The sequence below is a fragment of the Sturnus vulgaris genome, chromosome 10, assembly GCF_052056855.1.
Source record: "Sturnus vulgaris isolate bStuVul1 chromosome 10, bStuVul1.hap1, whole genome shotgun sequence".
Classification (NCBI taxonomy): domain Eukaryota; kingdom Metazoa; phylum Chordata; class Aves; order Passeriformes; family Sturnidae; genus Sturnus; species Sturnus vulgaris.
In genome coordinates this window covers 4,825,180-4,846,323 of record NC_142252.1, presented here as the reverse complement: position 1 = coordinate 4,846,323, position 21,144 = coordinate 4,825,180, and the positions used below count along the sequence as shown (strand labels likewise).

The 21,144-nt window shown below is 51.2% G+C and overlaps 2 protein-coding genes across 2 annotated transcripts; both read right to left on the bottom strand.

Moving 5' to 3' along the window:
- Positions 1 to 3,404: 3,404 nt before the first annotated feature.
- Positions 3,405 to 10,239, bottom strand: CRYGS (crystallin gamma S). The gene is made up of 3 exons (XM_014870443.2): positions 9,960 to 10,239; positions 5,423 to 5,665; positions 3,405 to 3,733 (listed from the first exon to the last, which is right to left on the bottom strand). Exons 1-3 carry the CDS (start codon positions 9,978 to 9,980, stop codon positions 3,461 to 3,463), a joined length of 537 nt encoding a protein of 178 aa, XP_014725929.1. The 5' UTR covers positions 9,981 to 10,239; the 3' UTR covers positions 3,405 to 3,460.
- Positions 10,240 to 11,750: 1,511 nt separating this feature from the next.
- TBCCD1 (TBCC domain containing 1) lies at positions 11,751 to 20,882 on the bottom strand. Its single transcript, XM_014870442.2, has 7 exons — positions 20,533 to 20,882; positions 20,283 to 20,432; positions 18,667 to 19,021; positions 17,535 to 17,721; positions 16,017 to 16,514; positions 12,817 to 12,992; positions 11,751 to 12,234 (listed from the first exon to the last, which is right to left on the bottom strand). Exons 1-6 carry the CDS (start codon positions 20,869 to 20,871, stop codon positions 12,863 to 12,865), a joined length of 1,659 nt encoding a protein of 552 aa, XP_014725928.2. The 5' UTR covers positions 20,872 to 20,882; the 3' UTR covers positions 11,751 to 12,234; positions 12,817 to 12,862.
- Between the last annotated feature and the right edge of the window lie 262 nt (positions 20,883 to 21,144).

Below are 21,144 nucleotides of genomic sequence, written 5' to 3'. Positions count from 1 at the left end.
GAGGTGGAGGCTGAATCTCTAATTCAGGACTTGGGGTGCAGTGAGCAGACAGAGGGAAATGCAGGATCTGAAGTAGCAGGGCTTCAAGGGAACCAGATGGCAATGAAGTGCTGCCCTGAGTCACAGAATCATGGAAACAAAGAATCACAGAATCATAGATTATAGAATTGTGGAATCGTAGAATCATGGAACTGTGAAATCACAAATTTATAGAATTGTTTAGGTGGGAAAAGTCTCCTAAAATCACCAATTGTTCCCCCAGCGCTGCCAAGCCCACCTCTAAACTGATAATCAAGACCTAAAATCAAGAATGATTAAACAAAAGGATTTAATATCTCCTCTCCTTTCTCCATCCAACCCCAACACCATTAATTTTGGAGTTTTGAAAACATTGTTTTTTTTAACTCCTAGCAAAGTGGCCTTGAATTGCTCTGGTTTGCCACATCTTCGTCCCCAAGTGCCACATCCACACACCTTTGGAGGGACAGTGGCTCTCATTCAGGAGTGATGTTTGCTGGCAGAACAAATGTGCATCAAGGTGCTGAAACCCCGAGACCAAGGAGCATCAGCACTGCCAAGGGAAGACCCACAAAGCCCTGAGAACCTCGGGAAAAGGAGGGAGAATGGGAGCCTGGGCTGGTTGTGGTGGCTGTGTCCCACAATTAGGGCCATTTCTGTCCTCTAGCAAAATAATGTCCCCCTCAATTTTTTAGCAGCTTTTGCATTTCATCAGGCTGAACCTAAGGTGGAAAAGGGAAGAAACTGGAAACTGCTGGCCTTGGAGAAGTGGGGATATTTCAGCAGCAGAGGTGCTGCAGGGGCAGATTGAGGCTCCCCTGGCTGCCTCCAGAGCTGGAGGGAAGGGATGGACCAGCAAGGATGGGTCAAGGAGCAGAAAGGACTAGGATGTCCTTGGAGCCACTGGGGATCAGCTCTGAGGGGGGTGTTCTTTCCTCCTTCAGCACACTGCCACCTCCCACCATCACCCCATCCCATCCAGACCTGTTTTCCCCAGCAGCTGGAAAAAAATTTTGGAGGAGTTTAGCACATGAAGGAAAAGAGGAAAAAATTACAGCAGGGCCTTGGGCACCAAGGGGATGGAAATGAAGGTGACTTCAAAATTTCCAAACCAGCCAGTGCTCCTCAGTCATGGCCGGTGCCAGGCAGGCTGAGGAGGGGGGACAGACAGGCAGACAGACAGAGAGACACCTGCCTGGAGGTCTCTGCTTCCAGAAGTCCTCACATACCCACCGGATTACAGATGATGGAGGAGAATAATGCCTTATACCAATTAATTCCCAAAGTGTAATTAACATCTGGGCCTGCTCCTTGTGATCCCCAACTGCTAATGAAGCATGGCACCGCTTTAATTCCTGCTACACCACACCATCTTCTCATTAAATCCAGGAGCAGGTTCCATCACATTTCCCTTAGAGGGAAAAAGGGAAAGAGAGAGAAACGGAGCAGGATTTGTCTCAATGAAATATGATAGATTAGAGTTTGCTGGATAAAGAAAGTAGGGATGGGGGGAGGGCATGGAATGGGGAATTTCGTAGGTGTGTGCACACGGGCATCTGGATATTCTCTCTCCCCATGACCTCCTTACACCCCATCCATCAGCCTGGGGTTGGCTTATTCCAAGCAGCAGAGCCTTTGCTCGTGTCTAACAGGCCCACCGGACACAATCTGCATGCCAATTACTGGAGCAGACCCCCTGATACTGGGAAATGGAAATTAGCTGTCAAGGAAAAACCGGCATCAGCACGGCTGGGCTTGGATTGCTGCGCTCCCCGCTCATCTCCACAGGCGCCCTGCTCTGTGTGCTGCCGTGTGGCAAGGGAAAAATGGAAAAAGTTGTCTGGAATAACAATAAAATAAAAAACTAATGATATAAAAACCAACCAAATAGCAGTTTATTGTTATTTGTGTTGGTTGCAAACGTTGAGGATGCAACGTTCACCCAAGGGCAAGAGCCTGGAGGACAAGGAGAAGGGGGGAAGACTTGGGATAATTGGGTTTTAAAAGTGGAGAGATCAGCAGGACAAGGGAAGGACATGGGAAAATGTCACCTTAAGGGCAAAGCAGATCCAGGTCTGGCTCCTCCAATGCTCCAGGGTGGATGCATACCAGCAGCCACAGAGCTGGAGCATCCCAAACCCATCCAGTGCAGGGCATGTGGGATGGGGACAGGGGGACAGTCCCCAAAATCAGGGTGGGAGATGGCTGGAAATGCGCTGGGTGGAGCTTGCCTACCCACAGCAGATTTTCCATCCACAACAGGGACAGCAACAGAGTCACTGTCAAAAAAAAAAACAGGAACCAGGCTGTGCTCAAAGCTTGGAGAGCTTTGCCAGGAGCCAGGGGGAAAAGGGGAGCTGGAGCTGAGGGCTGGTTGGTGCTGGAGAAATATTATGGGGGAAAATACAGTGAAACCCAACCATGCTGCTGGATCATCAGCATCCTGCTGATCCGTGATGGAGAGGAGTGGAGGAGGGATGGGAGTGGGTGAAGATGCATCAACCTTTGCAGGGAAAGGATGGAATGGGACAGGGCACTAAAGGAGAGGGGTGACAGCAGGGAGAGGAGGAAGAGGAAGAAGGAAAAGGTGAGTCTTCAGCTCGTCTTTGTGCTGAGGGAAGTCCAGGGGGCTGGAGCTGCCCCTCTTGGCAGCTCCTTCCCATTCCCCACCGGCAGCAGCTTTCCGGGAGGCGGCAGCCCCGTGGTTTGACGAGCATCACTTACCCTGGCTCCCTGCTCCGTAATAACCTCATACATCAACGGGGAGGCTGCAGAGCATGGCCGGGAGGGCTCTGCTTCCACCTGCAGCGTCACTGTCCCAAAGCCCCTCGGCTCCGTGTACAAACCGGCTGCAGGTCCCAGGGGTCCCAGGGGAAGAGCGCCCAGCCATCAGTTATCCCTGCCCGGGAGGATGTGCCTGGGACCTGCCCCTCCTCTGGCAGCACCGGGCAAAATGGGATGTTCGTGGTGGCAAACTGGGCTAACTGGGAGCCCTCTCTGCTCCCTGCACATCTCAGGTGTGCAGGAAGCTTTTCCTGCCCTTCAGGATCACTCAGCAGCCACCTCCCAGAGGCACTCACTGCCTCTATCCCACATCCAGCCTGCTCTCCTGCTTCCAGCTCCCCGGCTCAGTTTAAGCACCTGAATCCCTCGGCTCACACCTCCAGGGGACATCCTGTACCTGACACACTGGGCTGCCAGGGTCCCCAGCATTCGGGATGGCTTTGTCCTATAAGAACAGTGGGACAGAGGGCAGGGGATGGGGAAGGGGGGTGACAACGAGCCAGGGGATGTTTTGCTCAGAGAAGGCTCCGCTCCAGCCCAGCCCCCCCGAGACAGGACACCTTAGCACGCAAATCGCGGGAATAATCAGGACGAGGCGGAGCTGAGCGACTCAGTTGCTTTATTGGGGGGGTTGCGGCAGCCCGCTCACGGGGCTGCCTCACTCGGAGATGCTGCGGAAGGACTGGACGGCGGGGCTGGCCGCTCCCCACTCCACGGGCTTGCGGTACTCCCCCTTGGGCAGCACGTACTGCCGGCCCCGGTAGTTGGGATGCTCGTAGAACACCCAGACGCCCTCCAGCACCCTGCAGGCGTGCACCTCACGCATGTGCCACTCCTCCATGATGGAGGGGCAGTCTTCGGTGGCTTCGAACATCTGCCCGCCGAAATCTCCCTTCTCGAACACCTGGATGTGGCCTCGGCCTCCACTTGGCTAGAAAAATTAAAAGGCATAGAGTCATGGAATGGTTTGGGTTGGAATGGATTTAAAGCTCATCCAGCTCTACCTCCCACTATCCCAGGCTCCTCCAAGCCCTATCCAACCCAGCTGTGGACACTTCCAGGGATGGGGCAGCCATAGCTTCCAGAGAAGGTGACTTCACTGGCAACCAGAGCATCGGATGGAGCATGACATGTCCCAGCCCTGATTTAGGAGCAGAGCTAGGGCACAGCCAGACTCAAATCAGGTACCAACCCCGCCCAGCACATCACGACAGGGCTGAAATCTCACGTCAGCCTCCAAAAGCACAGGGAGAAGCAGCTGGGGTAAATTTTAACAGAGCATCACGTGCAGAGCAGCTCCAGCTCACACCCCACCGTGGGGAGGAAGGCAGGGATAAGGATGGGTCAGCAGTGCCGGTCTCGCTATCCCGAAAGCCTTGAACCAACCCCTCAGTGCTCCATGTGAGCATCAGAGAGCCGGACCCTCTCCAGTCCCCTCTCCTCCGGGCCGAGAGGACTTTAATGAGCTGCTGACCCCGGCGGGGCCGTGCTGCTGCGGGGGCAGCGCTGCTTCCCACCGGGACTGGGAGCGCTCCTTGCCCCAAGGCACGGGATCTGCAGTGCCTGCACATCGCTTCCCTCCTTGCCAGCCCCAGCCCAGCTCTGCAGGGTCCCCCCAGCCCAGGTGGCAAAGCCAGGTACCAGGTGGGTGTGCAGGATAAGGCTCCCATATTTGGTCCTGGTGGAAGAAGCTGTGCTGCTCTTACATCTCGCTTCGTGTCTTAAGCCAGATCAGTGATCTGAACGGGCTGGAAACTCTCTCTGCCCTATGAAAAGGGATTTAGACCCAGCTCTAACAGGCTCAGAGGGACGTTAGACTCCCAGGCAGAAAAGCAAAACCCGTTCTCAATTGTGAGATCTGCTCCATGCAGTGGGAATTCATGGCCGTGCTCCAAGTCCCATGGATCACCAGTGTCTGCCCCACTACTGGCAAAACCTCAGCAGCAGCAGCACCAATCCACACTTCATCCACAATCCCAGTTTTAAAGGATGCTCCTCCCCATAGGCTTCTCAAAAGGATCATTCCCTCTATTCCCTTCTCCCCATCATCAGTTAGGAGGGGATGAGCACACCTTCTGTGGTCTGCTAATACCAGGAGGCACCAGGCAGCTCCAAGCATGGCCAAGGAGGGCTCCAGGCATCCCTCCCTTTCTGGGTACTCCAGGGCTGCTGCTGGGCTTGATCTTTCCGTGCCCAGAGGGGTTTGGTGACACAGATTCAGTTACCTGTATCAGAAGAGTCCTGGCTTGCTAGAGAGGAAACTGCCCCTCATTCCAAATGTTCCTACAAAACCTATATTCCACTGTTACAAGCAGGGAAAGAGTGAGGGGAAAACTTTGGAGCAACCTGCCTGGGCACTAAAATCCCTATAGGAACATGCTGATGAAACTACACTGCTGTTCCTATGGAAACTCACCCACACTCCAAGGGATCTGCCTTTTCCCACTGCAATCCAGAGTGGGAGAGATTCACCTTGTCCCCACACCAAACACCTTGCTGCTCCCAGAACAAACCCCCTGCAGCCCCCACCTCTGTGGCTCCCCAGGAAGATGGGCACCACGTTCCCCCCTTCCAGGCTGGGTATAAATGACAGCATCCCCTGGCAAGGGGTGACACCTACGATCTGGATGTACTTGCAGGAGCCCAGGCGGTCGTTGAGGCCCATCCAGTGGTGATAGTCGGGATATTCCCCGTGGGTCAGCACATACATGTTCCCAGCATAGTTGGGTCTCTCGTAGGCCACCCAGGTGCCTCCATCCACACGGATGGAGTTGCAGCGGCTCAGGTAGGTGTGGAAATCGGGGCAGTCGCTGTCACACTCGTAGTAACGGCCCAGGAAGTTCTTGTCTTCATAGAAGGTGACCTGAAATGAGCAGAGGGGCAAAAATGGGGAGGTTCCTCATCCAGCACATCTCCATATTCCAGCCACATCACGGCAGGAAATATCTGGAAGCAGAGCCCTTGAGATATCAGGAGTCATCAAGCCCAGCCATGGAACGGGATGAACTGCAGTCATCAGAATAATTCACCTGTGGCCCCAGTGCCTCCAGCTGCCACCAGTGTTCTGCCCTTCCCAGAACTTTGTTCTGTCCCACTCCAGCCTAACACTCCCATGGAGAAGTCCCTGTCCTTTTTCCAGCAAAACACTCTCAAAACAATTCCCTCCCACTTTCTCTAGATCAGGAGTTACTGAATTATGGCCGGAGAGTGTGAGAAGTCAATGGAATGTACAAAGCATGTTTCTGGGGACATGGGTGGGTCTGGCAGCACTGGGTTAGCAGTTGGACTTGATGCCTTTAGAGGGCTTTTCCAGCCTTAACTATTCCATTATTTCCTTTATATTGACTCACCAAGTGTTTGCAGCAAGATCCTTACTGATAAGGAGTGAAGTCTCTTTCCTCTCAGAACCCGTCTTCCAGCCCATCCTTGTTCCCACTTAACAACCCAAAACTTCCTTTCTCAAAACTCACTGCCCAAAGCTGGACATGCCACAAGCTTTGCCCATGCCGGGAGAAACTAAGGGAGCATTCCAGGTGCATGGTGGGGAGCAGTTTTATGGATATCTGAGGATTGTATTTCCAGTTGGCTTGTTCTGCTTTGGTTGCTGCAAGTCCATGAAACCTCTGACAAATTCACAATCCATCCCCACATTTCTTTCCCAAGAGCTGCTCTATAGCCAAAGCACTTTATCCTTCAGCACTTTATCCTTGATCACAACCTGGCTTGAAATGGTCTTGGGAGCTGATGAGTGAATCCCATTCCTTCCACCAGAGGCATCACCCACCCAGCCAGCCCTGGAGAGGAGCTTTCTTCAAAAATCCCTTTGTGGAAATATTGCCAAGCCCTAGACCAGACCAGTCCTTTCTCCAGCTCCATTTTAGATCCTCCCACGTGACAATTACTCATCCAACGTTACTCTTCTCCAAGAGGATTCCCAAACCATCATGTCTATCTTGACCACATCCCTTGCTTGCTCATGACACCACATGGTCTAGAGAGAATCTGGCCACACCCAACATGCAGTGTTCCACAATCCATTTTTCCCTTTTTTTTTTTTTCATAGTTTGACTATTAAGATACACTCCCCCACCTGCTGTACAGTGCTTTGGCTACTGGTATCAATGTAACCTCCCTGCTCTAAAAAAAATAATTCATTGTCAGTATTTCAACCCAAATCCAGGACAACTCACTCACTTTTTATTTTTAATCATTTGGTTTTTGCTAAAAATTAAATTAGCTGGAGTTTTCCTGGAGCTGGTTGCTCAGTGTGTCCCACCAGCCTGACCAAGGGATCTGGGGAGTCAGACTGATAATGCCAGAGGATTCATGCTTTTGATTTTGTGGCCTGTTACTTGACATTTATTAGGAAAACGTTATTTTCCTCTTAATATCAAGGACTGATCTGCCATCACAAAAGCAGTTAGTGCACACAAAACAACATGTCCCATAACATCCTGAGCAAGTTCTTCCCACCTTCGGTGGAGAGCTGGGAATCACTCTGACCTTTCCAGCAGTGAATAAAGGCTGTGAAAGGAGAGCACTGAAATGCCTAGTTCCTGTTTTCCCACTCTTGGCCAGTTAACCATGCTGGCTGAGTCTTCCTGGCCACAACCTGCTGCCTTTTACAAATCCTGCTTCTGGATCATTGTCCTTAAAAAAGTACCACCCAAAAAATCTGCCAGCATAACCCAAAGGTAACACTGAAAGTTCTGCTTGCTGGGTTTGGCAGTCATGTATCACCAGCCACCCTCTTCTTGAAGCCAGTGGTCAAAGAAGCCACAGCATCCCTGGAAAAGCCTCTGCAGGGATTCATTTATTCCCAGTTCAGCATTATCCTCTGCTGGGATGGCTGATCCTTCTCTCCAACATCTGTCCCCAAGCTCTGATCCTGTCCCACTGCTGTCCATGCAGTGAGTGTCCAACACAGTTGATGATGAACTCTGCCCAGTGTGGATTTGCTTTCTGGGCAGAGGGAACTTGGAAGAGCTCAGGGCCAGGTTGGATGGGGCTTGGAGCAACCTGAGATAGTGGAAGGGGCTGGAACTGGATGGGCTTTAAGGTCATTTCCAACCCAAACCACTCTGGGATTCAGTGATGTTCCTTCCACACCCAGCCTAACAAAACCAAAATGGAGCAAAGCTTCCTGCTGTTTCCAGAGGGGCATTTTCCCTGTATTTGTAAAACCACAAAGCCAAAGAAATCCAAAGGCACGTTAAGGATGTGGCTGTTCCTACAGAACTATGTCCAACCAAAGTCCTGCTCCTCGGTTTAATCTCAGAATTTAAGGGATCCTGCCCACCCGTTCTCTGGCACAGCCCTTCAGACACACCCTCAGCTCGTTTCAGACCTTCACTCCCCAGCTTTCCTGCATGGATTCAGGCACCAACAGAGCAGGCTGATGTTTTCACCCATTCAATAATTACAGGTGAATTACAGATTCCAATTCCACATTTGCAGCTTTGTTTCTGTCCCTTCTCACTCACAGGGAAATCACATTCCTTCAGCCAAACCCTCCAGGAGCTCTGCTCCCAGCACTCCCCTGTTAACCTCTCCCTGCCCAAACCTTGCCTTTTGGGGGTTACCACGCACATACCACGTTTGCCAGAGCAGATCTTCCCTGCAGGAATATAAAACTCTCTTCAATCACCTCACCTGAGTTATCACATATTTCTTTTCAGTAGTAGCTTAGCTAGAAGAAAACTCATAATAAACATCCAGAAGTGGCTCCTTTGTCACCAGTGATCCCTTTCCAGGGCAGATCACTCACCGGGGCTGTGAGAAATTGTGTTTAGTTCCCTACATTGTCCTTTTCTTCTCCCTGGAATGTGCTAAATGAGAGCACAGCACAGAGAAATAGGAGATAAGTCCTCCTGGCCATCTTGCTGCCCCTCAGCAGCACATATTCCATGAATTCCCCATGTCCCCTCTGAGGGGACACAGCTTCTGGCAGGGGAAAGGCAGAATGTTCTCAAGGCTTTCCAAGCTGACAGGATGGAGCAGTTGCAATTCCCCAGCACCTTTTTGAAGCTCAGATATAGAAAGTTTGCACCCCGGGGTCTGAGAGCCACCAGCACACCCTCCTCAGCTTCCCAGGGCAGCAGCCCAACCCCTGAGAGCCACAGAGGTGAAGGACACAGAAAAGCCATGGCATTGCCCAGTGCCTCCAAACCCCCTTGGGTCTCACAGCCTCAAAGGAATCCAGCCCAAAAGCCAAACTCAGAAGCTCTTCCCACAGCTTCCTAACAGTGTTTGACATTCCATAGGGCACACTGGCCCAAGTCCTTTCCTTTCCTTTCCTTTCCTTTCCTTTCCTTTCCTTTCCTTTCCTTTCCTTTCCTTTCCTTTCCTTTCCTTTCCTTTCCTTTCCTTTCCTTTCCTTTCCTTTCCTTTCCTTTCCTTTCCTTTCCTTTCCTTTCCTTTCCTTTCCTTTCCCTTTCCCTTTCCCTTTCCCAGCTGCTTCTCCTTGCCCAGTCCCAGACCCAGTACCAGTTCTGTGGGATCAGCCAGCTCAGCTCTGCTAAACCCAAGCCTGAGGAGCAGGATCCCCACCCGAGATGTCACTCCAGCTCAAGCTGGGCTTCCCAACCTACCTCCTTCTCCAATTTCAGTTCATCCCTGCCGACTGCACCGAATCCCAAGGCAGTGAGCATCCCTCAGAGAACACTATTCCCTTCAGTGCCATGGCCATCATCCAGGACTCCTTCTGTCTCAGCACACCCTCTGCTCCAGCATGGAAAGGGATGTGGCAGCTCTGCTGGTGCTGGGAGTCAGGCTCTCCCAAGGCTCCAAGGGAGCCTTCCATGAGACTCCTGATTCCCACTGGCACAGCCCCCTCCAGCCCTGATTCACAAGGCATCAGATCCTGCTTTAGATTTAGAACCACTTCAAAATGCCTCCTCACCAGTCACTGCACTTGACTCCATCCTCTGGCAGAGCCACACCTAGAGGAACCAGCCAAAATCTGGGAAAATACTTGAGAGGGCTCAGCTCCAGCTTCCCTCCACGTGAGGAGGGATTTCAAGCATCTCCCCCTGCCCACACCCTGACAGAGGGGGAAACTGTCAGCAAAACAAAGAAAACAAAGTTTCCCCACAATTCATCCCTGTGAAATTCTGCACTTTTAGCCAAAATCAAGAATACACTGCAAATAAACTTACCTTGGTTCCAGCTCTGGACATTTTCCGTTCCAGCCAAGCTCCCCTGTGCCGGAGGAATGTCAGCAGCTGTTACAAACAGCCAGGATCCGAGGTGCCCTTTTTATAATGGGCTTGTTTTAAACCAGACAGCCGCTTTGTCATGAGAATGGGATCCAAAAATTGAGTCAGTGATTCTGAGGCTATAGCCGATTTCCAGAAAAGCAAACAGGATTATGGAATAAAGGAAGGCTTCACCATCCTCCCTTTGTTACCATTTGCTGAGTCAGAACACCAAAACTCTGCCAAATGCACTCAAAACACGCAGCCCCCTGCCAAGTCCAGGAGGATGGGTGGTAGTTTGGCTGCTCCCTCCCTCCCAAGCTTGTTAAACAAGAAGGAATCCTCGTTGGCTCTTAGAGACCCACTCCATTTGTAAGGAGGGCACATGATATTCATCAGGACATGTCCCAGTGCAGTGAAGGATGCAGTTAAGGAATGATAAACAAGTGCTCAGAGCAGACATCAGAGGCTTGCAAACATCAGCTCTGCATCGAAAGCTCTCAATGGAAACGTCTGTGCAGCAAAGAGGCTGCAGGTTTTCCTGGGACACCCTCAGCTGGAGCCACACTGCTCCAAACACCTCCTAACATAGAGGGAAAGAAGAGTGTGTGGCCACCTCTCCACAAAGTGAGTGATTTCACACATCAAACGATGCTCAGATTTCTGTTTGTCTCTTCAAGTGTCACAAATTCAACTCCCAGCTCCCAGCTCTCAGCACCTGAGGTCGGAGCAGAGGATTTTCCCTTCGGCCACACTCTGGCCCTGGGAGCAGGGAGGCCAAGGATCACTGGCTTCCACAGCCACCCCCCCGCCAGTGCATTATGAAAAACCACCTCTGCAGCTATTCAGTGCCCCAGCCCAAAGGCTTAGTGAGACAAAGGGACACGAATTTGGCACAGCAGCGCCCGAAATACGCAGCCCTTCTTTCAAATCTGTCAGGACAAGCACTCTCGCAACAGCAGCTCTGTAAATGCAGGCAGATGGGAGAGCCCGGGGCACACACACTCAGCAGCTGCTCCTCTTCCCATTTTAGGAGCCTTGAATCACCCAGAGCTGCTGCTCTCACTGAGGCCACTTGGATTGATTTAGTTTTTAATTCCTGAAGATCAGAGTCCAAGCACAAGCTGGGTTCTGTCAGCAGGTTCACAGCTCAAAGCTGTGGTCACTTCTCAACCTTTGGAGGTTGGTTAAATACAACAAAGTCATCTTATATAAATAGAAAAAAATATAATAAACTCACCTCACCTGCCTGCCCAGGAGCCAAGGGAGACCTTCAGAGGAATTTTTAGGCTGTGCAGCCTCCAGAGAACAGTGCCTTCCCCTGACTCTCAGCTTGGATAGCTCTTCCCCAGGCACCACCAGCTGCTGCCTCCACTCATCCATGCAATGCCTTTGCCTATTTTCCAAGCTTATTTAGGTGCTCAGCTATGAGCACATCTCCCCAAAACACATCCCACCAGCACATGAGAATGGTGCTTATTCAAGCTGATAATCTTTATGAAAATTATGAGAGATAGGAATAGGGCTTGTATCAAATCCTCGTGCCAGGGCAGCCTTCAAACCTTTAGCTCCATGGCTGAAGTTTACACGAGTTTTACTTTCAGCCTGGCAGGACTTACATTTGCCCCATTTTCCCCATAAATTAGCAGTTTCTCTCCCTGACAGCTTCACATTTCATTAAGATAAAAGATGCAGTGTCTCTCCAAGACCAACTGTACAGGTAAAACCCCTTCCCCAAGACATGTGCCAGGCTTATCCAACAAATCTGGTTTATTGACATTTGTCAAAACGATGCAACCATATACAAAAATTAATCTTCAAAAAGTGCCATCTTCATATAAAAAAAAAACTGTTGGATTTCATTCATAAAAAATATTAACATTTCTTTTTCACATTTATAAAAACAGCACCACTGGTTTGTACCATGAGGATGCAGGTGATGCCCAGGGCCTGCATCCAGCTTTGTCTCAGGAAACCTGGTGTGCTGGACACTAACTGTGGTGACAGCTCTGCAACAAGGCACACTTCATCTTCCCCCAGTGCCAGGCACCTCTCAGACACCAACAGGATGGCTGCAGCACATTCCTGGGAAGGCAGCAGTGCTCAGGAATCCCACAGGAGCTGGGCAGTCCAATCCACACCAGGGCTGGGTGTCAGATCCAGTGGGTGCAGGTGGGATGGCCACAAAGTCTTCATGAGAACTGGGCTGAGTGGATCACTGCCTGTTCTCAGAGCTCTGGAACAAAATAAAAGGAGATAATTTTATTTCTAATACCAGCAAAGAAAAAGGAGTTCAAAGGCTAAATCAAAAATAAAACCATTTTCTAATGGTTTGAAACATGCCATGGCAGAAGAGCACACTAAGTGTAGGTCTCCAGCTCCTGAACCCCTTCTGCTTGGGAAGACTGGGAATTATCCAAAGTCTCATTGTAAGAATTACCCCAAGTTTCATTGAAACAACAACCCAAAGTCTCACTCAACTCTCTTTAGCAAAAAGTGAGAAGGGTAGACATCAATACAGTTTCTTTGAAAGAGCAGCTATTCCAGTCAGTTTTATTTCACATTATGTGCAACATGCTCATCTGCCTTACAGATGCCTCCAACAAATCAAACTTGACAACAAGGCAGTGCTGAGGACACAGATTTCAGCTGAAAATGGGTTTTGACAGGACAGTAAGACCAAAACCCAAGAGCCAGGCTCTTGAGAGAGCGTTCACTCAACAGACTCCTGCTTTTCCTACCTCTGCCTTGGCTGTGCACACAAACATGGGACAATTCTTGGGGGCAGAGAAGCAAGAGAAGGAGGCCTTTTACTCACCTCCTTTTCCTTCAGCTGCCCAGGAATGTTGTCCTGCCCAGGAATGTTATCCTGCTGCCTGCTTGGAGCCCGTGGCAGGAGGGACCAGGCTGTCCAGCTGCTGCCGGTTCCCTGTCTGAACCAGCCACTCATAGAATTTGTTTTCTACCACTGTCTGGAACTGTTTCCTCTGATCCCTGAAACAGAAACATCAGCAGGGAAATATGGAAAAAAATCACGTGTTTTTTTTTTTTTTACAGTATTATACTTCTACCATGTCTTCACTATCCAAACAAGCCTCCAGATGTATCAGGAAGAGCCAGGCTTGGATCCTGAACCTTGGAGAGACAACCAGAAAAGGCTTTTACCAAGTGAATGTGATAATATTGAACCCCAAAGGCAGAACCTGGAGGAGTTGGAGAAGTCACACAAAATTCCCAATCCCACCACCATAACCACCCTGCTCCAGGGCTGCCTTCACTTTCCCCTCAGGGAAAGCTGAAAAACTCTCTGAAAAGGGAGAAAATTAAGATTAGCAAGCAGTGCTTAAGCACTAAGGACACAAAATTCTGTTCTGACAGCACCGGAGAGGGTGGAGATCAGGGAAAAATTCACCTATAAGCACACCTCACATAATTTCTGTTGCTCATTATGAACTTTTGAGGTGTTTCTGGCAAGCCCAGCAGTAACAGGGAGGGCCACTGAGCTCAGGCTAACTGGCACTGGTCAGATGCCCAAAAGCATTTCCAGAACAGCATCCCAGCCCTCTGGAATCAGCTCATATCTGGAATTTCTTAAGCCAAAGGTGGCACAGGTGTTGAGTAGCTCCTGATGGACTATTTCAAGGAGTTTACACAATTCATTTCTGAACACCAATGACACATGAACATTTTTCAATATTCTGGAGATTTTATGTGGGTTTGCTTTGAACCCTTTCCTAATTTGATGTGCTGACCCCATTCTGTACTGGGAAAAGCAGGAAACCAGGTCCAGAGGAGAGCACAAAGGTAATCAGAGGGATGGAGCACCCCTGCTCTAAGGAAAGGCTGGGAGATTTGGAATTGTTCAGCCTAGAGAAGAGAAGCTTCGGGGTGAAATCATTGTGGCCTTCCAGTGCCTAAAGGAGCTACAAGAAACACAGAAAGAGACAATTTCCAAGAGCTTGAAGTGACAGCACAAGGGGGAATGGCTTCCCACTGCCAGAGAGCAGGGTCGGGTGGGATACTGGGAAGGAATTCTTCCCTGTGAGGGTGGGAAGCCCTGGCACAGGGTGCCCAGAGGAGCTGTGGCTGCCCCATCCTTGAAAGTGTTCAAGGCCAGGTTGGACAGGGCTTGGGATAGAGGAAGGTGTCCCTGCCCATGGCAGGGGGTGGAATCAGGTTAGGTTTTTAAGGTCCCTTCCAGTTCAGGCCATTCTATTCAGTTTCGTCCCACTCACCCTCAGACAGGCTCCATCCTTTTTCCAAGTTAAGGCTGCTGGCTGTATGTTCTTTTCCATTTGAGCCACTCCCCAAAAAGCAGGGTTCTGAGTCACAAACTAACCCAAATTCCTCCCCACTGAACACAAAGGCAGCCACTTCTTTTTTCCCCTGTGGATTTATCTTCTCCAAGAGCTTTTTCTCTACCTTGATCTGCTACTGACCCTGAAAGACTTTCTGTCTGATATGCTCAGAAAATGAATAAACAGGATTTTATGCTTTTGCAAGTTGTTCCTCAAGCTGTCTTCTTGGTCCTGTCTTATGGTGGTTTTACTTTCAGCCTGGCAGGATTTGCATTCTTTTTTTGCCCCACTTTCCTCAATCAGACAACTTCAACTTCTTGAAAGATGTCTTCTTATTTCTAACACTCTCTTTCACCTCCCCGCTTGAGCACAGCAGCTTTTTTCTTTCTACAAGCCTGATATCCTGTTTGCTCTAAGCTTCCTACTTGTCTACCTCCTTGTTTCCCTGCCTGCAGGAGACAACAGACATTTTCCACTGTCAGCTACCCAGTTTCTTTTCAACAAGCTTCTAAACTTGCCAGAGTTCCTCCCCCTTTTATGGAATAAGCAGTGAGCTCTTGCCTCCTGTGACTGCAGCAGACGATGGCAGATCTAAGCACATCATCCCTATTTCTTCACACTTCTTTCACAGGAAAGTTCTGACAGGCCAAACACCTTCCCAAAACGGTGGTGGGAAGCAGCAGCCCTGGGAGAACAACAGATGTTTGAAATGGGGTTTTATCCCCATTCTGTGCTTGCTAAGGAAGCTGGGCAGAGGATTCCATGTGATCTGCTCCAGAGGAATTTAAAAGCTATTGCCCACAAGGTGATCTGCTGCAATGATCCACGTGCACAGTCCCAGCTCACCTCAGCAAGGGCTGGGACAGTCATTTACAGCTTCAATCCCAACGTGAAGGTTGGGCTAACAGGACCCCAGGGTGCACACCCAGCCCAATCCACTGCCAGGGTGGACCCCTCACCTTGGCACTCCCTGCTGGGAAAATGCAACCATGAGAAAGCATCTCCATAGGAGCAGCAGGAGCAAGGGAAGGGATTGTGTCCCCTCACTCCACTTGGTGAGGCCTCACCTGCAGAGCTGCCTTCAGCTCTGGGATACCCAGCATAACAAGGATGTGCTGCTGTTGGAATCCAGGGGCTGGAACCAGGCTGGGAGAGCTGGGGGTGTTCACCTGGAGAAGGGAAGTCTCCAAGGAGACCTCAGAGCCCCTGCCAGTGCCTAAAGGAGCTCCAAGAGAGCTGGAGGGATTTTGGACAAGGGATGGAGGGACAAGACAAGAGAGAATGGCTTCCCACTGCCAGAGGGAAGGGATAGATGGGATATTGGGAAGAAATTCTTCCCTGTGAGAGTGGTGAAGCCCTGGCACAGGCTGCTCAGAGAAGCTGTGGCTGCACCATCCCTGAACTAACTGCTCAAAGCCAGGTTGGACAGGGCCTGGAGCAACCTGGGGAAGTGGAAGGTGTTCCATGGCAGGGAGTGGAACAGGATGAGCTTTAAGGTCCCTTCCAACCCAAAGCATTTTGGGATTCTACAACTTTGAGCTATGCCTGTGAGCATTACTCTTCCCACCTTACCAAGCAGAACCCCAGAACTGCTAATTACTAATGCTCTAGGACTGGCCTGCAAGACATGGCTCACTCAATCCAATCCATCCTTCAAAGATTTCTGTGGAACCTCATCCAAGAACCCTCTGTCCCCGTGCCCTTCCTGGGGGACACTCACCTGGTCAGCCCTGCCTTCTTCACCATGCGCTGCCACACCTGCACCTTCTGCTCCCGCTGGCTCAGCACCTCCTGGTACTCGTGGGGAAGCCCCCCTGGGGTCTCTGTGGTGTCTCCTTCCATCTTGAAGGGAATCACAAAGGTGTAGAAGTCTGAGGGGGGCAGGAGCCGGAAGACACTCATGTCACTGCTGTCCTTGCACACCAGCATGGGGCTGTCCCAGTAGTTTGGCAGAGTGGCCAAGCCCACCTGAGCCATGTGGTCTTCCAGCATGGGATAATGGGTGTGGAAAGGGGCAAAGCTGACAGCCTGGTTCCCTGAGAGGATGAGGGGCTGCGTGGGTGTGAGTGTGTGGAAAGTACAGCCAGTGGTGGACGAAAGGGACAAGCGATGGCAAACCACGATGACCTTGATGTTGTCACAGCTCTGCACGTGGACTGACATCTCCACTGGGCCCAGGACAAAGGTGCTGTTCCTGCACTTCTCGATGGTCACAGATCTGCCAAAGAATTACAGAACCATTAGGGCTGGAAGGTGTGGAAGATAGTTTGTAAGGATAGTGCAGAAGGCATTTTTCCTCAATGAACTACGGCTGCACTGATTGCAGAGAAGTGGAGACAGCCTTGCCTTCCCAGTGAGGATGGGGGTTATAAAAGAGTGGCTCAGCTAGTCACTAGTTGCAGTTAGAGCTTAAGACTCAGAGTCTGCTGGCTGTGGGGAGGAAGGACATGTGGCCATGCAAGGGACAGAGAGGGTTGGATGGCTGGGTAAGGGACAGGTTTGGGTTAGCCAGTCATGCAGAAGGAAACTTGCAGAGAGAAGAGGAGTCAGTGCTGTGTGAAGCTGCCTATAAGGAAAGGAGTCAGAGCTGCCTGAAAGAAGGCATGAGAAGTTTTTAACAAAGGACTGATGATGGTGTCAGTCCAGTCCATCTCAACATAACTGCTATGGGAAGGAACCTCCATCTAGCCCAAGGCAGGGTCACCTGCAGCAGATGACACAGGAATGTGTCCAGGTGGGTTTGGAATGTCTCCAGAGAGGGAGACTCCACATCCTCCCTGGGCAGCTGCTGCAGTGCTCTGCCACCCTCAATGGAAGGAAGTTCTTCCTCATGTTGAGGTGAAACTTGCTGTGTTGTAGTTTATGGTCATTGCTCCTTATCCTGTCACTGGCACCACCCTCTGGCACCCCCTGGAGATCTCTCTATGAATCAATGGGATCCCCTCTAAGTCTGGTCTTCTCCAGACCAACCAGGCCCAGCTCCCTCAGCCTTTTTTCTTATCAGGGAGATGCTTCAGTCCCTTCATCATCTCTGTACCATCCACTGGACCCTCTCAGGAGCTCCTTGTCCCTCCTGAGGAACCCAGACCTGAACACAGCAGCCCAGCTGTGCCTCACAGGGCTGAGCAGAGGGGCAGGATCAGTCCCTGACCTAGTGGGAATGTTCTTCCTAATACCCCCAGGACACACTCCTGGCCAGTCAGGAGTCCAGCTGTGTGCCAGGAGAAGCCAGACTCACCGCAGAGGGGACAGCAGGTAAATGAAGGACTCATTGCAGCGATGGATTCTGACATGAGCCCCCACCAGAGTGTCTGAGCTCTTGGCCAGGGTCTGCCTGTACACCTGGCTCATGATCACAATGGGGGACACCTCTGGCACCACCCGGGCACTGCAGGCAATCTTGGCTCTCCTGGTCGTTCCTTCCACTGCAAAACAAAGCCCGCAAAAGTTCTGGGTCCAGCAATCCCTCAGGAAAATAATCAGCCCCAAAGTTCAAGGATGACATTTCCCACACCAGTCCCAGTGTCCCTGATGCCTCCTGGGAAGGTCAGCAGCACGAGGCACCAGAAATTTCAGAAACTGAGAGATACTGAAGGATCAAAACCACTTCAAGATTACTTAGGAGCAGTCAAAGCCTCCCACAAGCTCCAGCCAGCACCAAGCAAAGAATCTCCAGTCCCCTAAGCCTGTTCCTAAACAGAAGACTGAGCTCAGAAGGAAGATCCTGAGGGTGAGTTTTAAACAGGAATTGTGTGTTTTTAAAAGGGGAAATGATCCCTCTAGCACACAATCCCTAAGCCCTTCCCCATCCTCCCTAACCCATTGCCCCTCTTGGGATCCTGCAGTCAGGGAAACAAAATATTGAGTTAAATTCCTTATCCTAAGGGAGAAAGTGTCTTTGTTCCATTGCCATGTCCCTGAAGGACAGGGGCTGGACTGGAGACAAGGAAACCTAGATCCCACCCCACTGCCAGGTCAGCAACAGGAGCTGAGTTCCCATTTATGTTTTCCTTTTTTTTTTCCTAAATTTTGCTTATACTGTTTATCTGTGTTTATTTTTCTAAATTTATTTCTGTATTTTTTCTCTATTTCTATTTTTCCATTTCTCTATGCTTTTGCATTTCTATTTATTTCTATACGTTTCTACATTTCTGTGTGCTTCTGCTGCTATTTTTCCATACTCCTACTTGCCATATATCTGTATATTTCTATGTATTTCTGTTTTGCCCACATATTCTCATTTCCCCCCACATATTCCCATTTCCTCCATATTTCTGCCTTCCATTTCTTCCATTTCCCACCCCAGTGTGCCTCCATTTCCCCCATATTTCTGCCTTCCTAACAGCAACTTCCCAGCAGTTTTTTCCCACCTTGCTGTGCCCACGCCAGCTTCTTCTTGAGGCAGACAGTCATTCCCAAGGGATTAGGGGTGAGGGAGGAGCGTATCCAGCTCTCCAGCTTGGGCAGGGAGAAGGTTCCAGCCACCTTGGAATATCCATTGTGGCAGGGCTGCCTGAGGGCCAGCTCGTGCAGGGGTCGGACAGTGCCAGAATTGCTGATGGTGCCCTCGAGCAGGAAACTGAGAGCACACACGGCTTCAAAGGACACCAGGCTGCTGCAGCTGGAATGGGAAGAGGCTGAGAGCTGCTCTGGCTCCAGCAGCAGCTCCAACATATCCAAGAGGTGGCTCTGCACAAAGGCAAGGTGCTCCTGGTCGTTCCAGTTCTGGAGGGGCAGGAAAACAAGCAAAAGGGTGAGTTCTCCAAGCTCCATGAATATCATATACACCAATCCTTGCTTAGAATCCTTCTAGAAGAAGGAAACTCAGTCAGTCAGAGTTCTGCTCACTCCTGCTGCTCTGCTCTCTCACCTCTCCCAAAAAACCTCAAAATAAAACATTTCATTCCAACTCAAGTGCCAAGTATTTCCTTCTAGAAAGCAGCACCAGGCTCTCCTACAGTGCTACACAAATCCAGGCCACTGCTGCTGGCATTTAAAGGGAGGAAACAAATCAATAGCTGAGACTCAAGGTCTTGGAGTTGCTCCATTGGAAAATCCCTGCAGTTGGGCCAGACCTGTAGCCAGGATTCTGTGCTGCCTTCCAGGATAAAAAGCAGAGGGTCATTCCTCCACAGCGAATGCACCAATAAATCAAACCCTCTGGAAGAATCCTTATTCCAAATTCTAAAGGGCTCCAGCCCAAAAAAAGCAGGAGAATGGAATTCTGGCAGAGCTTCATAAAGCTGAGTTTTGCTGAAGGAACACAGGGCTGTGATTACACTTAGTCCTCACCACTTTTGTTCAATGTTTCAGGATAATGTTATCCAGCTCCTATTTTTATTTATTCCAGCTTGCCCCAAGCTACATTTCATCAGCTCATGCTGCTCAGTGCAGCACATCTGTGCCAGAATTCCAGAGGTTTGCATGGCCTTACATAGGGCTGCAAATTGTAATCCATTCTCCCATACAGAGCTGCCCACAGGACACATCCAACTCACCCCTTTCCAAATACCCAGCAGTATTTCAAAAGGAAATAGCGTTTTCACGTGGTTGATCTACAGCTGAACAACCAACTCCCCTCTCAGAAACAGAAGGTGATGCCAGGGAAACCCCTGGGATCCAAAACTCGATTGGATCATGGGAAAGGCACCATGAGCATGAGGAGAGCTTCCTGCTAGACTTATAGAGCAAAAAGGCTGTTGCTTCTTAAAAAGAGACTTGCCAAGACTCTTAGACAATATTCAGTCAGCTTTGGACTCCAGGAAAGTCTCATGGAAAACTTGAAAAAAGCTTTTTATGAACTCTAGAGATCACAAGTTCACTTCGTTTACTATGGAACAGAAATTCTGCAGCTGCACCCTTGCTCACACTTTGCTAGAGGTGAAACCCTCCCAGGAACAAACCAGCCCCTTTTCCAACCCCCCTCAAGGCAGTTCTGCCGAGTGAAGAAGCTCCTGCACGCAGGGAACCCCAAGGGCACGAGTACCTTATTCTCAGCGGCCGATTTCCCAGGCAGGCTGGGAGACTTGGTCCTGAGGCTGGGCCACTCGTCCCCGAGCAGAGACCGCCGCAGGGAAACATTGTGGAGCTGCTGCACGTACAGGAAGAGCAGGAACTGCAGAGTGTCCACCGAGAGCTGGAGAGCACGGGAGAGACAGACAAGAGTCAGGCTGGGCCGGGCTCCCCTTCGGGCGGGTCGGGGCTCCCCCTGCCTTAGGCCGGGCCCAGGCTCTTGCCTTGCTCCGCTCCCGCTCCAGCTCCTCGGCGCTGGCGCAGGCGGCCGCAGCCTCGGCCCAGCGCAGGCGGAGCTGCGGCGCGGGCCCGAGGAGGCCGTGGAAGAGCTCGAAGTAGAGCCAGGCGATGTCGCGGCTCAGCTGTAGTTTCCCGCAGGCGATGTACCGCCAGGAGGGCCAGCGCAGCTGCGGGAAGTAGCCCTGTTCCGCCCGCGCGCGGGCGTAGGCGGCCGTCTTGCGAAGGTAGTGCGGGGAGAGGCGGGCGGGCGGCGGGGCCGGGAGCGCTCCCACCAGGAACGGCTCCGTGCGCACCCACAGCCGCACCGGCCCCGCCGCCGCCATCGCCGCGGCCACTTCCGGCTTCCGCCGCGCGCACCATAGAGACGGACCTTCCCTCCTGCCGGGAGCCGCTGCCCATTGGCTGCCACTTCCAGCGCGGGGGCGGGAAAAAGAAATGAGCTCTCTGATTGGCTGTTCGGAAGGAAGTAACCCTGGAGGGATGGCCGGGCGTGGCCGGCGCGCTCGGCGGCGACGCTCCGGCAGGCGATTGGCCGGCGGCGGTGAAGTGTGAGCAGCCCATTGGCTGGCGTCGCACAGCGGCGCGCTCGGATTGGC